The 15,856-nt window shown below is 46.8% G+C and overlaps 1 protein-coding gene across 1 annotated transcript in view; it reads left to right on the forward strand.

Annotated features, from left to right (window-relative positions):
* The window catches only part of myo15aa (myosin XVAa), a 169,076-nt gene that overhangs the window by 25,758 nt on the left and 127,462 nt on the right, over nt 1-15,856 (forward strand). The window contains 4 exon segments of the mRNA XM_078559219.1: nt 1,814-1,975; nt 4,405-4,518; nt 7,225-7,283; nt 9,033-9,156. Of these exon segments, the coding sequence (XP_078415345.1) occupies nt 1,814-1,975; nt 4,405-4,518; nt 7,225-7,283; nt 9,033-9,156 (459 nt within the window).

The following is a 15,856-nucleotide window of genomic DNA, read 5'->3' on the forward strand; positions in this document are numbered from 1 at the left end:
CCAGTCATTGCAGAGTATAGCTCTGACCTCCTTTTGTGCTTACCTGGCTGATCCAGTTAAAGTTCCAGGCAGGGGTGTCCAAGATGTTGATAATGGGAAATTCATCAATGGTGACTTCATTGAAAGTGAAGATTTCTGGGCTTTCTCTTTTTGGGGATGATCCTTCCCCGGTACTTTTATGGCATGTTTGCTGCCAATTGCTAGCCCAAATCTGGATGTTCTCCAAGTCCTGCTTTGACTGGAACATACTGCTTCATTATTAGAGGAGCTGTGGTCCTGGTCTTATGACAGAAGGTAAATCATTATGAAGTAGCTGAAAATTGTTGAGTTGAGCTGTGCTTGTGGATCTCTAATAATGATGTTCTGGGTTGTGATAGTTGACCTTCAGCAAGTATGACCATCTTCCTATGTGCCAGATATGATGCCAGCTGCTGAACGATTTCTCTTTGATCCTATTGACCTTGCACCATTGACCTCAGTTTTGCAAAGTCCCCTTGTGTCATACATGCCATTTGACGGCACTACTGATGACTTCTACTATGACTTTGTTGGTGATTGGATGGAGGTTTCAAGGGTATTAATTGTCCAGTTATATTTTTCCTGCTTATTGCAATAGGACATATGTGGACAATTGTACATATTGTTGAGTAGATGCCAGAGTTGTAGCTGAGCTGGAGTGTGTTATGACATGGCAGATGATGTATGCCAAGTGGACCAAATCCACAAGGGAAACTTGGTCATACTAACACAACGGTTTTGCAATTTGTATTTATTGTGAGATTGTGCACTGAATTCAGAAGTAATAAGTCCACCAAGATGTTTAGAGATTTTAAAAATTAAATTTAAATATTTATTAACAAAATAAAAGATTTCAAGCACATACATAAGACCACAATTACTTACTAATATAATAACTCCTAAAATGCCTAATTAACCTGACTCCCAGTTACACTCCCTTTAAGGCAACGGTCCAAAATAGATTTTAGATTTAAAAATCTAAAAAAGCAAGTTAACACAATACCCATTTGACAGTGGAATTCCAAATAGCTTTTCCCCAACTTCAGTTTTGTTATATAGCAGACTCATGCACACATAGCTGGAGGCTTCATTAAGGCTATTTCACACACTGCTGTTAGATCTGACATGGCCTCCTTCCCATATAACCTTTCATTCTCCTTTATATCTGTTTCTCTCTTTTTAATATGTAAATTCTATTGTTCCATATGTCTTTGAAACTGTATCTTCCTCATAATATAAAAACTTTCACGTTGCCAATATTGCCAATAACCTTTGGGGAAAATAAACACATTCCTTAGCCTTGCTTATCTGGCTAGTTGTAAACAGACTAAGATTCCTTTGAAATCCAAATATCCCTTCATTTATCTAAAAATGCAAATTCCCTTCACACCTTACATGCTAAGCCAGCATCCAAGTTTACTCATTAGCATGTCAAACACCTAGCTTCTTTTGATGATTTCAACCTTGCAGCCTACTTGACTACAAATGTAATTAAACCATCCAGATAGACCCAACTATACTTACCCCCATAAACCTCCTTCACAATAAACCAGAAAAATACTATGAAAATTATTATACTTCATCACAAGTGTCTTGGCCCATGGTTAGTTCTAGTGCACTATAGCTGAGATGTTGTCAGGTCACATAATCTTTGCTGTATCCAGTGTACTCAGCCACCTAATATCACATGGAGTGAACTCAATTGGCTGGACAGCGGCATCAATCATGGTGAGAACCTTATTCACTCAGCCTGCAGTCATTTGAAAAAAATTTGAGGCTAAGTTTGTTTTTTCAGGGTGGAAATTGTGAAATTTTTGGGAAGGATGATGCGGAGGATTTCCTCAGGTTGCTCAGCTCAATGGAGGTGCTCAGTTTTAGCCCAGATGAACAGAACAGCATCTTCCGCATTCTCTCTTCAGTTCTTCACCTCGGGAATGTCTACTTTGAGAAATATGAGGTTTGATTTTTAAACTCTTACACTGAAATAAAAATAGAAAATGCTGGAAGCACTCAGCAGGCCAGGCAGCATTGTGGAGAGAGAAAGGTAGAGCTAATGTTTCAGACTGATGGCCTTTGAAAAGAAAGAAAGCCTTGCATTTATAAAGTCATAAAAAAAAAGCTGAGACTAAGTTTCTTTTCTCAAGGTGGAATTTGTGAAATTTTTGGGAAGGATGATGTGGAGGATTTTCTCAGGCTGCTCAGTCAATGGAGGTGCTCAGTTTTAGCCCAGATGAACAGAACAGCATCTTCCGCATTCTCTCTTCAGTTCATGACTACTGGACGTCTCAAAGCACTTAACAGCCAATGAAGTGCTTTTGAAACAAAAACAGAAAATGCTGGAAAAACTCAGCAGGTCTAACAGCATCTGTGGAAAGAAAAAAAACAGAGTTAACGTTTCAAGTCTGTATAACTCTTCTTCAGAGCTAAAGAGAAGTAAAAATGTGATAAAATTTATACTGTATAAGGGGGGTGGAGCAGGTGAAGCAGGACAGAAGTCATAAGGGGGCATAAGTTCAAGGTGAGGGGCAGGAGGTTTAGGGGGGGATGTGAGGAAAATCTTTTTTACCCAGAGGGTGGTGACGATCTAGAATGCACTGCCTGGGAGGGTGCTGGAGGCGGGTTGCCTCACATCCTTTAAAAAGTACCTGGATGAGCACTTGGCATGTCATAACATTCAAGGCTATGGGCCAAGTGCTGGTAAATGGGATTAGGTAGGTAGCTCAGGCGTTTCTCACGTGTCGGTGCAGACTCGATGGGCCAAAGGGCCTCTTCTGCGCTGTGATTCTGTGACTCTGTGATTATGTGATAGAAGGCCAGTGATAGCTGGGGGCAAAGGAGAGATTGACAAAGATGCAAACGCAGACTGGGTGGCCGCTTTGTGGAACACCTTCAGTCTGTCCGCAAGCATGACCCGGGCCTTTCTGTCACTTGCCATTTCAACACACCATCCTGCTCTCATGCCCACATGTCCATCCTTGGCCTGCTGCAATGTTCCAGTGAAGCCCAATGCAAACTGGAGGAACAGCACCTCATCTTCCGATTAGGCGCTTTACAGCGTTCTGGACTTAACATTGAGTTTAACAACTTCAGACCATGAACTCTCTCCTCCATCCACACCCCCTTTTTATCCCCTTTTTTCAATATTCATTTTTATTTTTTAAACACTTATTTTTATGTTTATTTTCATTTTATTCATTGTTTTATCCCCACCTTTTATCCTATTTTCTGTCTTTTTACCCACCACCGTCCCCTCCCCCCACCCCAACAAGGGCCATCTGTCACTTGTTCATGTTGTTCTTTCCAGATTGCTCATCCTTGACCTGCTATTATCACATTCTGCACATCAGCACCTCCTTTAGCCAGTAGCACTACCATTAACACCCCCTTACCCTTTTATTCAATACATCTTTGTCAATCTCTCCTTTGTCCCCAGCTATCACTGGCCTTCTATCCAGCTTCACCTGCTCCATCCCCTTATACACTATAAATTTCATCATATTTTTACTTCTCTTTAGTTCTGAAGAAGAGTCATATGGACTCGAAACGCTAACTCTTTTTTTCCCTCCACAGATGCTGTTAGACCTGCTGAGATTTTCCAGCATTTTCTGTTTTTGTTTCAGATTTCCAGCATCCACAGTATTTTGTTTTTATAGAAGTACTTTTAAAGTTTAGTCACTGTTGTAGGAAATGTGGTAGTTAATCCCACAAACAGCAATGCGATAACAACCAGATAATCTGTTTTTGCGATTTAGTTGAGGGATAACAATTTTGCCCAGACACCAGGGATAACTCCCTGTCTCTTCTTCGAAATAGTGGCTTAGTGAGAACCCCATTGCAGATTTGGCTGTAAACCTGAGAAGCTGTTCTGTCGGTGCAGGCCTGGGCACTAGGGTTTTGGTGTTGTATCCAACCTGTATCACCGCCTGCTCAGGCTCCTTGGATGCAACAGACCCAGGAAATTAACCATGAGGAATGGATTCCCGGGCTGAATTACATGCTGGGATCTAATCAAAGACATAATGTTGGTTTATAAACAGAATAGTGGACTCCTAAGAGTGAGTTGCAAGCTGCAATTGAGGGGTTATAGGCTACAATCTAGTTAAGAGGTTTTGAAGGTTTACGAATAGAATAATAGACCCTTGGAAGGATTAAATCTCATTGAAGAGGTACAGATTATTTGACAAACTCCCAAATTCAGCTGTGAGCTTGGATTGTAGTCACACCTGATGTGACTTGTCAGCAGGAATGTTGGTAAATTGTTTCCCACTGTTAAAACATTATTGGATTTCATTGTTCAAATCTAATATATTCCAACCAAAATTGTTGGCAGTTAAAGAATGACTGGACTCTGTCTCACTGATATACTCACATGTTTAAATGTTACAGACAGACTCGCAGGAGGTTGCTTCAGTGGTGAGTGCTCGTGAGATCCGAGTGGTGGCAGAACTGTTACAGATCTCTCCTGAGGGGCTGCAGAAATCCATCACGTATAAAGTGACGGTGAGTTCAGTTCACAAGCTGCAGATCATGCAACCTCATAACGAAGCTTTTAACAGTCAGTCTCCACATGGAAACAGTCCTACTAAGCAGATAAGCTGAGCTTCTCAGGCACTGTCAGATTCATAGTTCCGCACAAATATACAATCTAGTGGAGCCAAACCAGAATCTGTTCAGGATTCGGAGAGAAATCCCTACCACCGTGGACATCACATCTGCTGAATTACAATTGCAAAATATACAGAGACAGCTATAGAATGGAAGAGCTCTGTGTTTAGCATTGTGTGCTTTGTCCTGTGACACCCTGATTTGAGAACAGTGTAGAGCCCAGGTGCTGCCCTGTTCAAATTGGCTATTCATCCGATTACTCTCTTTCACTGATAACACTCACTGCCCACAGCATTCAAAACAACTGACCACACCCTCCTCCTCCATTACCTCTCTGTCATCCAACTCTGAGAGACTGTCTACCCACTCCTATACAGTCACTTCTGCAATGCAAGAGGCTTATGCCCGCCTTGTCCAAAACATGTGGTTTCCTTGGCATGCCTCTCCACTTTAGTCACCCTAAACAAATTTTATATCACAGCCTCCAAAACTCTCCAAGTACAATTTTTATGATCTGTTTTAAGAAAAATGTCCCCTCCTGAAAGTGTTATGTACACACTTGTTGCTGAGGTGTAGAAAGAAAGAACTTGCATTGCACCTTTCATAACTTCAGGATATTCAAAACTGCTTCACAGCCAATAAGATAAAAGATCAGATTATCTGTTTTGTCTGTTGGTTGAGGAATTTAATGGTTTAATGTCTCATCAACAAAATGACACTTCTGACAGTGCAGCACTCTGGGGGTGTTGGCCTAGATTGTCCAAATCCCTGGAGTGGGGCTTGAACCCATAAACTTCTGAATCTTGGGGCCAAAGTTTTGTCTTTGGGTTGCAAAATGCGGGTCAGACCACATCGTGACTCACAAAACAGCACCCATGACCCCTGTCTGGCTTCAACCGCCATTTTCATAGATTTTGGGAGCAGGCGGATTGTGGGTGCAGTTTGTGAGCTGAGATTGTGTTCTGGCTCATGTTTGGGGTTGGAAGATGTTCGAGGCAGAAGTGGGTTCCTCCTGTCGCCTATGTGCATAAGAGGGCACCAAACTGCACAACATCAACACATCATCCCAGGGAAGGCCTGACATGCTGCTGGAGATGACCTATGACCCTTAAATGTAAATACATTCCTTTGCTGGAAGATATATTGTTGCCCTGTGTGAGCTGGCCCTGAAGTCATCCACCCTGACAAAAAGGGTTTTAGTTACCTAATGGATGCAGCTGTGTGCTGTGGACTGTGATCCCACAGAGATCAGGTGTGGAGCTTTGGAAAGGACCGGTTGCAAAGAAATTTAGGGCCACCTACACCTTCAAGGCCACTGGGTGTGCATGCCTCTGGTTTCCCCTTGGCTGAAGGTCTTCTCTCCAAAGGTTGCAAAGCTCGAGGACCACCTCTTGGGACATCGCATCCTACTCTGAAATTGCTTGTCGGTATTTCAAGGTAACTGACCCTGTCTCTGTATAGCCTCTCAGGCGGGTAATTCCTCAGCATCATATGACTCCTTCTTTGCAGGCACTTGGCGTGGTTGTGAATCCCTGCTTTGGAGCCGTGCAGGTGGTGAGCAAGCCATTTCAGGCTGCTACTGCTCCCCCTGTGCCTGTATGTACTGCAGATGAGATGGAGCTGCTCCCATTGTAAATTGCAGATGTTAAAAGTGCTTCTCTTAACATTCAGAAGGCTGAGATTGAAGGCACAGGGCTCTTTGTTGCTGCAGTCCGGATGTTGGGGGTGTGTCTTTTGGGAAATCCTCCTTCCACTCTCTCACCACCGTTCCCCCCACTCTCCCTGCCAGACATTAACTTTGCTTTCAGACAGTGTCTGGTGCTTCAAAAGTTGCCACAAAGCAGAAAGATAAGTTTTTGTACTTTCCTCAGCATCTCTTCCAGGCCTGCTGAATCTCCCCACGATTCAAGAGTAGAGATGTACGCTTAATGGATCTGGAAACAGCGTGGACGCTGACGAAAATGAGGGGGGGCGCGGGTATTAGTTAAAACAATTTTTATTCCCTTCCAATACAGAGGAACCCGGCAGGGGTGGGGATGGATGTGCGTTTCGCACAGGAGGCATTCCTGGGAAAAACAGCAAACAAAAATGGCATGGGTTCAGGATGCGGAGGAAAATCCAATTTCCTCTGAAAGAAACACTGTGGCCTTTTGCCACTGAAACACCCCTCTAAACCCTGACAAAAATGCAGCCCTTGAGGTGAGGATAACATTACTGGGCATCCTGGACAGCATCTAATCCCATCCACACTCACCCTCCCGACCACCCAAAGGTGGATAGCTGGATGTACTCGTGATGTAGTGGACTCTTGCATTCCATCCCCCAGCTCCTCTATTAACTCTTCCCCAAGCCCAACACCTCCCCAGCCTATTCCACTACCTTTGCCCAAACCCAGCAACTCCCTCAGCCCCCTCCCCATACAGGAACAAAGATCAGGGATGTCAAGGATTTCTGTTGTCAGACTGTTTCATTGTGACATTAGCTGAGCTGAGGAATGTGTTTACAGTATTATACATTTTAACTTACAAACAAATGCACACCGACACAGCTGTTTGTGGTATTGGGTTCCTAAGGAGCTTAGGTTATGTTTCTTGCCCTCAGGAAACCATGAGGGAGAAGATTTTCACCCCTCTAACTGTGGAAAGTGCAGTCGATGCCAGGTATGAATATGGTTGTTTACTTTTTTCCATGATATTGAAAACTAAAAACCTGCCAAGCTGAATGTCATCGACACAAATCGCTACTTGTGGTGCTGCGATGGTTATGGGTGAGGGGCAAAATCACTACTTATAATGCCGCACCACAATTGAGTGAAGAACGAACCTAATTGGAGATAAAATCGATGACATTAGATCAACAGTATTAAAATAATATATTGGAGAAAATATGCCAGCTGATATTTTGTGGACTATTTTACATTGAGAAAAGCATAGCGCCCTTCTGTGAATACCATGTGTGCACTCTATTCATTTAGTGGACTTTGATCAGGGCATCTGCTCATTGGTTTCCCACAGGCAAAGTTTACTTTGTTTCATCTTGAGAGAAAGATTTGCTGGCTACCTTGGTAGAGGTGATGGTGTTGGGTGGCTTTTTGGAGATGTGGACATACAGAGGCTGAAATTCCATGGGGTTCCACCAGACTCTTGCTGTTATTCTGATGTGAGACAGTCAGAACCCAAAGGGAGATGGCCAGAGACTGACACAACCCCTGTAGAATTTCAGTCCATGGTCTACAGGATATGTACACCGAAGATATGAGCTTGGGGGCTTTAAACATGTGCAATTAGAAACTCTAGGAGCACAAACCACTCTTCTCTGGCTTCTTGGAGGTTCCTCCAGTCTCCTACCAGTGAGCTAATGATGGGTAGCTGGGAGAACGCTCAAGGAATTTCAGGGACTAGTGGACACATGCATGATTGGACACAGAGAATGTCACAGGTTCAAGGACATGGGTAATTCAAAACCGAGAGTGAAAATTTTAGCTTTGACCATTGGAGGAATTTTTGTGACGGGTTATGGGGGGAAGGCAGGAAGGTGGAGTTGAGGCCACAACCAGTCCCACCATAGGAACATAGGAACAGGAGTAGGCCATTCAACCCATTGAGCCTGCTCTACCATTCAATATGATCATGGCTGATCATCCACTTCAATGCCTTTTTCCCATACTATCCCCATATCCCTTTATGTTATTGCCATTTAGAAATCTGTCAGTCTCTGCTTTGAACTTACTCAATGACTGGGCTTGTGATCTCACCATGATTAGAGCAGGCTCAAAGGGTTGAATGGCCGTACTTCAGCTCCTAAATGTTCTTACAGAGTGAAAGCTAATGCCCATCAGGAAGCACAAGGATGATGACTGAGCTGGATTTACTGTGGGGTAGGACACAGGTGGCAGTATTATGGATGAGCTGAAGTTTATAGATGATGGGAGGCCAGCCAAGGGAGCATTAGATTAGTTGAATCCGGAAGTCACAAAGGGAGTTGAGCTGAGGTGGGTTGGAGATAGGAAATAGCTTTTGTGATGGAGAAGACATGGGGTCAGAAACTTAGCTTAGGTGTTGAATTAGATGCTGAAATTTTGAATGTTCCAGTTCAGTCTAAGACCATAGTCAGAGAGGGAATTGGAATCTGTGATGGGGGAATGGATTTTGGGATAGATCCAAAGTGGCTTTGATCTTCACAGTACTTAACTGGTGGAAACTTATCCAATACTGGGTGTCGGGCAAGCAGCAGGACAAATCAGAAGCAATGGAGAATCAGGAAAGGTAGTAGGGAGAGAGAACTGGATGTCGTCAGATGCATGTTTGTGGATGATGTCGCCAAGGACAGCTTGGCAAGAGTTTTTCCAGTTGATAGCAAATTCATGGACTAAAATTATTGATGTAATCACTGTTGTACTTTTCTTACAGAGATGCCGTTGCCAAGATCCTTTACTCCCTGCTCTTCACTTGGCTCACTGACAGGATAAACAAGTTGGTTTCCCCCAAGACAGAATCATTGTCCATAGCTATTTTGGATATTTATGGATTTGAGGTATGTTAAGTGCCCAGGAAAGGGAGCAGCTGAGAAGTGGCAAGCCCTTAATCAGTCCAGCCTGTTAAAAGAAAAAAATCCTTCCTCCATCAGGGTTTTATAATAACAAAGCTCTGCAGCAGCCACATCCTGCCATTGCAGGACCCTTGGCCTGTGTCAGGATCCTTGGCCATTGCAGGACCCTTGGCCAGTGTCAGGATCCTTGGCCTGTGTCAAGACCCTTGGCCATTGCAGGACCCTTGGCCTGTGTCAGGACCCTTGGCCATTGCAGGACCCTTGGCCTGTGTCAGGACCCTTGGCCATTGCAGGACCCTTGGCCTGTGTCAGGATCCTTGGCCTGTGTCAGGACCCTTGGCCATTGCAGGACCCTTGGCCTGTGTCAGGACCCTTGGCCATTGCAGGACCTTGGCTATTGTGGAATTTGTAAAGCAGGCCCCAGTAGATGAAAAGTCACTGTGGCCTAAATTCCCCCCCCAAAAAACAGAGTCAAGGTTTAGTTTTTTGTATTCACATGTTAGGAATGTTACAAATTAAGGTTTCAAGTTCAGAGTTATGCTATTGTTGAATTTTGTTTAATTTTTAAAAAAATACTCCAAATGCAGCTCCAAATTAATCCAGAGTGGAGATCAGGCAGAGGTGGGTGCTGGGGTGTTAAATTACGAGGCTTGAAGCCCAAGAGACATTAATTTCCAGTCAGTGCCCTAAATGACATCATAGGACCAGACCCAGGTAATTCTCGAGGTGTTTAGCCATCAAGAACGGGGAGCCTGAGGTGGAAGAACACAGGAACATACTCAGCACTCAGTGTGGTACTGAGGGAATGCAGCACTGTCGGAGTGGCAGTACTGAGGGAGTGCAGCACTGTCAGAGGGGCAGTACTAACGGAGTGCAGCACTGTCGGAGAAGCGGTACTAATGGAGTGCTGCACTGTTGGAGGGGCAGCACTAAGGGAGTGCTGCTCCATCAGATGGGCAGTACTGAGACAGTGCTGCTGTGTCGGAGGCGCAGAACTGAGTCAGTGCTGCTCTGTCGGAGGTGCAGTATTGAGACAGTGCTGCTGTGTCGGAGGCCCAGGGCTAAGGGAATGCTGCTCTGCAGAAGGGCAGTACTGAGGGAGTGCTGCTCTGTCGGAGGTACATTACTGAGGGAGTGCTGCTCTGTCGGAGGTGCAGTACTGAGGGAGTGCTGCTGTGTCCAAGGGACATTACTGAGGGAATGTTGGAGGGGCAGTACAGAGGGAGTGCTGAAGGGGCATTACTGAGGGAGTCCTGGAGGGGCAGTACTGAGGGAGTGCTGCTCTGACGGAGGGGCAGTACTGAAGGGAATGCTGCTCTGTCAGAGGGGCAGTACTGAGGGTGTGCTGCAGGGGAGTACTGAGGGAGTGCTGCTCTGCCAGAGGGGCAGTACTGAGGAAGTGCTGCTCTGCTGGAACGGCAGTACTGAGAGAATGCCGCTCTGTCGGTGGGGCAGTACTGAGAGAATGCCACTCTGTCAGTGGGACAGTACTGAGAGAGTGCTGCTCAGTCAGAGGGGCAGTACTGAGGGAGTGCTGCAGGTGCAGTACTGAGGGTGTGTTGCACTGTCGGAGGGGGGGTACTGAGGGAGTGCTACAATGTCGGAGGGTCAGTATTGGGGGAGAGCTACATGGCCAGTGGAACAGTACTGAGGAAGTGCTGCAGTGTCGGTGGAGCAGTACTGAGGAAGTGCTGCACTGTCAGCAGCGCAGTACTAAGGGAATGCTGCTCTGTCAGTGGGCAGCACTTAGAGGGTGTTGCACTGATGGAGGGGTAGTAGTGAGGGAGCGTTGCACTGTCAGAGGTTGAGATGTTAAACTGGAGCCCCGTCTGCCCTCTCAGGTGAACAGAAAGGATTCCACAACCCAATTTCAAAGAATAGCAGATGGGTTTTTACGAATGTTCCGGCAAATATTTACCCCTCAATAAACATCATTAAAAAACAGAACAATCTGATCATTATCTCATTGCTGTTTGTGCGAGATTGCATGTGCAAATTGTCTGTTGCATTTCCTGCATTATAATAGTGACTACACTTCAAAAGTGCTTCACTGATGGTAAAGGTCCTGAGGTTATGAAGGACATTAAATAAAAGCAAGTCTTTCAGTTTCCGGGACGTCTTGCAATCAAGAATGGGGGAGTCTGGGCATGGAAGGCTTAAGCTTCCTGTAGGACCTTCCTGTTCTCCCACATCCCACAAGGAAAGTGGAAGATAATTTCCTCTTTGGGTTAATTGTTTCCCTGACTGCTGTTCCCATTAGTTTTGCTGTTGGGCCACTGATTGAAAGAAGGGCTCCACCGGTTTCAGCAGGTGTCTACCTCCTGCGAGAACGGAATGAAACATCGTGAGTTTAACCCCCGGCTGCCCAGTTTCTGTCTTATGGGCAGGATTTTTTGGTTCCATCAGCAGTGGGCATCACGGCGGGCAGGATGGGAGAATGCAGAGAACGGCCTAAACTCAGATTCCCACCGGCATAAAAATACTTCACAATCTTCAGCTCCCGACTTTCATGGCGGGCTGGGCAGCCGGCCGTGCCCTGTCGAGCCACACCAGCGACTATTCAGAACGGCGTGATTCACAACCAGACATGAGTGATGTGCACCTGGGGAGCGCCACTTCACTCATGACCTCGAGGTGTGTGTGCATGCAGCGTTGGCCTACCTTTCACCGCGCTGCACTCGAGGCTGCTCCAAATCCATGCCAAGGTTGTGCAGGCAAGACCAGTGGGAACTCAGGGTGGTGGTGGGGTGGGGTGGGGCGGGGGGGGTACGGTGGAGGTCAGAGCCAAGGCTTACCATGTAAGACCAACAGAAAAGCAGAGGGTTGGAGGGCAAAGGCTTGGCTTGGGTGGGGGTGGGGGGTGGGTGCCGAGACAACAAAGGCAAGAGGTTGGAGGGCAAAGGCTTGATTGGGGGAGTAAAGGGGTGGCAATGGAGCCCGAGGGAAAGAATGCCCAGAGACACATGGCTGGGAAGTGGAGGTGGGGGGGGGGATGACTGAGGGAAGAGACCACAGAGACATGTGACTGGGGGGTGCGTGGAAATTAGTTGGGACCAGAGAGCATAGAGAGTCCTGGGCAATAGAGCACCGGGTAGCCAGGGCCAGAAAGTATAGTCAGTCCTGTGGATCTGCACCACAATTTGTGTTCTGCTTGTCACGCTTGTCTAGGTCCCAGTCCAGGGAGGGAGAGGGCCTGTTAGTCCTGTGTCAGTCGTGCCCAGCATGGTGTGCAGGGCGCAGTCAGCTCCTCACCCAAATCAGTCCTAGGGGTTTTTGGCTTGATACTGGGCCACAGATGGCACAATCATAGACAGGGGAGGCATCTGCAGCCTATAGATGGGGAACAGGTAATGTGGGAGGTTGGAGCGGGGTTGTTGGGGGCTGCGGACACTCGATGGTCTCATGGAGGTGGGTCTCAGTAAGTCATAGTACAGTGGGCCTCAAACTGGGGCGGGGTCAGGTTTACATGGGGCATCGGGACATCAACATCAAACGGTTTGGGGGAGGACAGGGTTATCAACAACAATCAAGATGGGATCAAGGACTAGAGGGGGAGGAAGGAGAGTGATTGGAGGGAGGGAAACCTGCACATGGTGCTCCTCCAGCACAATGGGAGGGACTTTGATGGTCACAGGGTGAGGCTGGAAGCTGAACTCAGTCAGATCCAAGCTCCTATGTCAAAGCCCTGTCATGCCTTTTGCATTTGGAGGTGGGGTTGGGTTTTTTGGGGGGCTGAGTGTTTTACTGTTGATCAAGAAGGCAGTACTAACGCTCCATGGGACAATTTGGGGATGTAATGGTTGGGATGAAAGCAACCCATGGGCTTCACAATGACTCCCTAGTTCATGACTGGAAAGTGACCATTGTAGACCATTGTTCATTAATGTTTCTGTGCAATGTTTCCGCAGAGACGAGCGCAAGTGCATAATGGATGGAGCAGACAACGTTGACTTTTTCCTGGCAATCAGGCCACTGAGGAGGAGGAGAAGAAGGGCCTGTCACTGGCAGGCTGGGCAAAGGGAAGAGCCTCATCCTGAGACCCAGAAGCTGGGGATGACAGAGCCACTGAGTGGAGGCATCTGGCAAGACCAAGGGAGTACAGAAGACATTTCTCATACCTCCAGATGAGTGAGAGACAGTGTTCTAGATGCCTTTGCATGTCTAGGGATATGGTGGCTCGCCTCTGCCACATGTTCCAGGAAGAGTGGACACGAGAGGGACTGGGAGGCCATCCATTGTCAGGGGCTCTCAAAGTGACCACCGCTCTGAGTTTCCTCATGAGTGGCTTGTTCCAGGGCTCCACTGGGGACCTCAGTGGGATTTCTCAAGTATCTGCTCACAAGTGCATCAGCGAGATTACGAGTGCCCTTTTTAACAAGGCACACAATTACGTCCAGTTCTGCCTAGATGAAGGCGGCCAGACTGCCAGAGCAGTGGGATTTGCAGTAATCTCTGGATTCCCACGGTGCAAGGTGCCATTGACTGTTGTCATGTGGCTTTAAGAACTCCCTGGGAACAGCCAGTACAATTCATCAACAGGAAATGGTTCCACTCCCTCGATGTACAGCTGGTCTGCAATCACCAGAAGCAAATTATGCAGGTAAATGCGAGATACCCTGGAAGCTCCCACAGCTCGTACACCTTGAGTCACTCGCAGGTGCCACAGATTTTCCAGGGCCCTCAGCGCATAAAGGGTTGGCTCCTTGGTGACAAAGGTTACCCAAAAAGACACAGCTAATGATGCCCATTCAGCAGCCGCGAAGTACCACAGAGGAGAGCTAATACGCTGCTCATTCTGCAACATGCTCATTGATTGAGCAGACCATTGGCATTTTGAAAATGCATTTTCGATGTCTGGACAGGTCAGGCAATGTTTTCCAGAATTCTCTATAGAGGGCCTCCCACATCATCATGGCTTGCTGCGCTCTACGTAACCTGGTGCTCCAAAGTGGGGGCGGATGCCTTGCTAAAACGAGAAATGGAGGAGCTGCACCTCTCTTCCATTGATGCAGACTTCAAGAGGGCTGAGCTTGATGAGAGCAAGTAAACAGAGGCTCCAGAGGAAGAGGCCATAGCACAGGCCATATGAGGCAGGTGTGCATGTGAGATGCTTATAGCCACCAGGTTCCAGGAAGATGATGACGACTAGCTCAAAGCAGCCTCTTTCACCAGTGCCCTCCATACTGGGTCCACCTTAGCACCTTCATTGTAACCTTCATCATCTCAATGCAGCACATCAACCTCTGAGTGAGTAGTTACACTGTTGCATCATGATGTCCTCATCCTTGGAACATGAGGCAGCCTTTGGAGCATGCGGCCTTTCTGTTATGGGATAATAACTCCAATGGCGCCTCTCATGAGCAGAGTTGAGATGGTGCAGCTTCTTCTAGCATCTCAGCACTGTTCTACTGCTTACAGTAGCCTTCTAGAGGCAGCAGCAGCAATCAGTGCACTTGTGGCAGTATGCCTGCAGTCTGGCAAGGCATCTTAAGGAGGACAATCATCACTCAGTGGTTCTCGCCTTCACGTCTGAGGTTGATTCTGAATCCATAATGTGTTTTGTCTGCACAGGCAACCGTTCATGCAAGAGAAGTGTTCAGGCCTCATCATCATACTCAGTCCCCAGCATTAGGTACATCTTCAGGAATAATCTGTAACACTCAGTAATGGATGATAGGCTGCACTTCAGCTCACCTTTCAGTGGATTGCGAAAGCCTCAGGAGCAGCATAGTCTGATATCTATCAAGCACTCATGACCATGCCTTCAGTTAGAGTCTCCCAACTTTCCATGCAGCCTAGCCTTGGTATTTGTGGGCCCAAAAATGCAGACTCTCCATTTAGGTCTAAGGACCCCAATCATTGATAATAAAGTGTACACGTTAGATGTATCGGAGCCTCATTCTGATTCCTTTTGAGCCCTCCACATTTTCATTCCAATAGTCTGACATATGCACATGGAAGCCAGTCACACCAATGCCATTGTAAGTAGTACACAACCATGTCAATTGACCTTTAGGCCCAATGCTGCATCCTCCCATGTCCAAGTCAGGCATCTGGGGCCTTTACGCACAACTCCTATGTTGCAGTTTTAACCATCTAGCAGGAATCGCTAGGCTCAACATGTATCAGCGATGTCCATTGCTCTAAATCATGGAGGCGGGAAGGTTGGAATGATGTTCAGATGTTCACGCGGACATGAGATAATGCAGCAGGCCGACAGGAGCTCCGAGTTTGGTCCATATGTAGGGAGCATCAAGGCTGACGGAAGGTATGTAGAGGCCAATGAAAGATGCACCAACTTCATTCGTGTCACTACCTAATCCTTTAAGATCCACATTGAGCACTCTACAATGCAGAAACATCGGGGTCAGGCACTATAATGAAATGGTTCGAGAAACCATAGAGCAGAGGCAGATGATGGGACATCTGTGAGGAAGGAGTGGGGGGAGGGTCCATCTGCAACACTTGACTGACCACGGAGCATATCATCAAATATAAGAAGCATACACTGCATGAGAAGTGGAATGAATCAAATTTCTTAGCTTTTCTTACTTCACCACTACATCTTGGTGCATCCCCGATATCCACAGCAGAGGTGGAGGCAGCCTGCTGACTGCAATGCCTTGTTGTCTGTGATGACCTTGGCGGGCATCCTCTGGAGGGCTGAAACCTGGAGGGCCCCGGC

This window comes from Cetorhinus maximus, chromosome 15 (genome assembly GCF_964194155.1).
Source record: "Cetorhinus maximus chromosome 15, sCetMax3.hap1.1, whole genome shotgun sequence".
Lineage (NCBI taxonomy): Eukaryota > Metazoa > Chordata > Chondrichthyes > Lamniformes > Cetorhinidae > Cetorhinus > Cetorhinus maximus.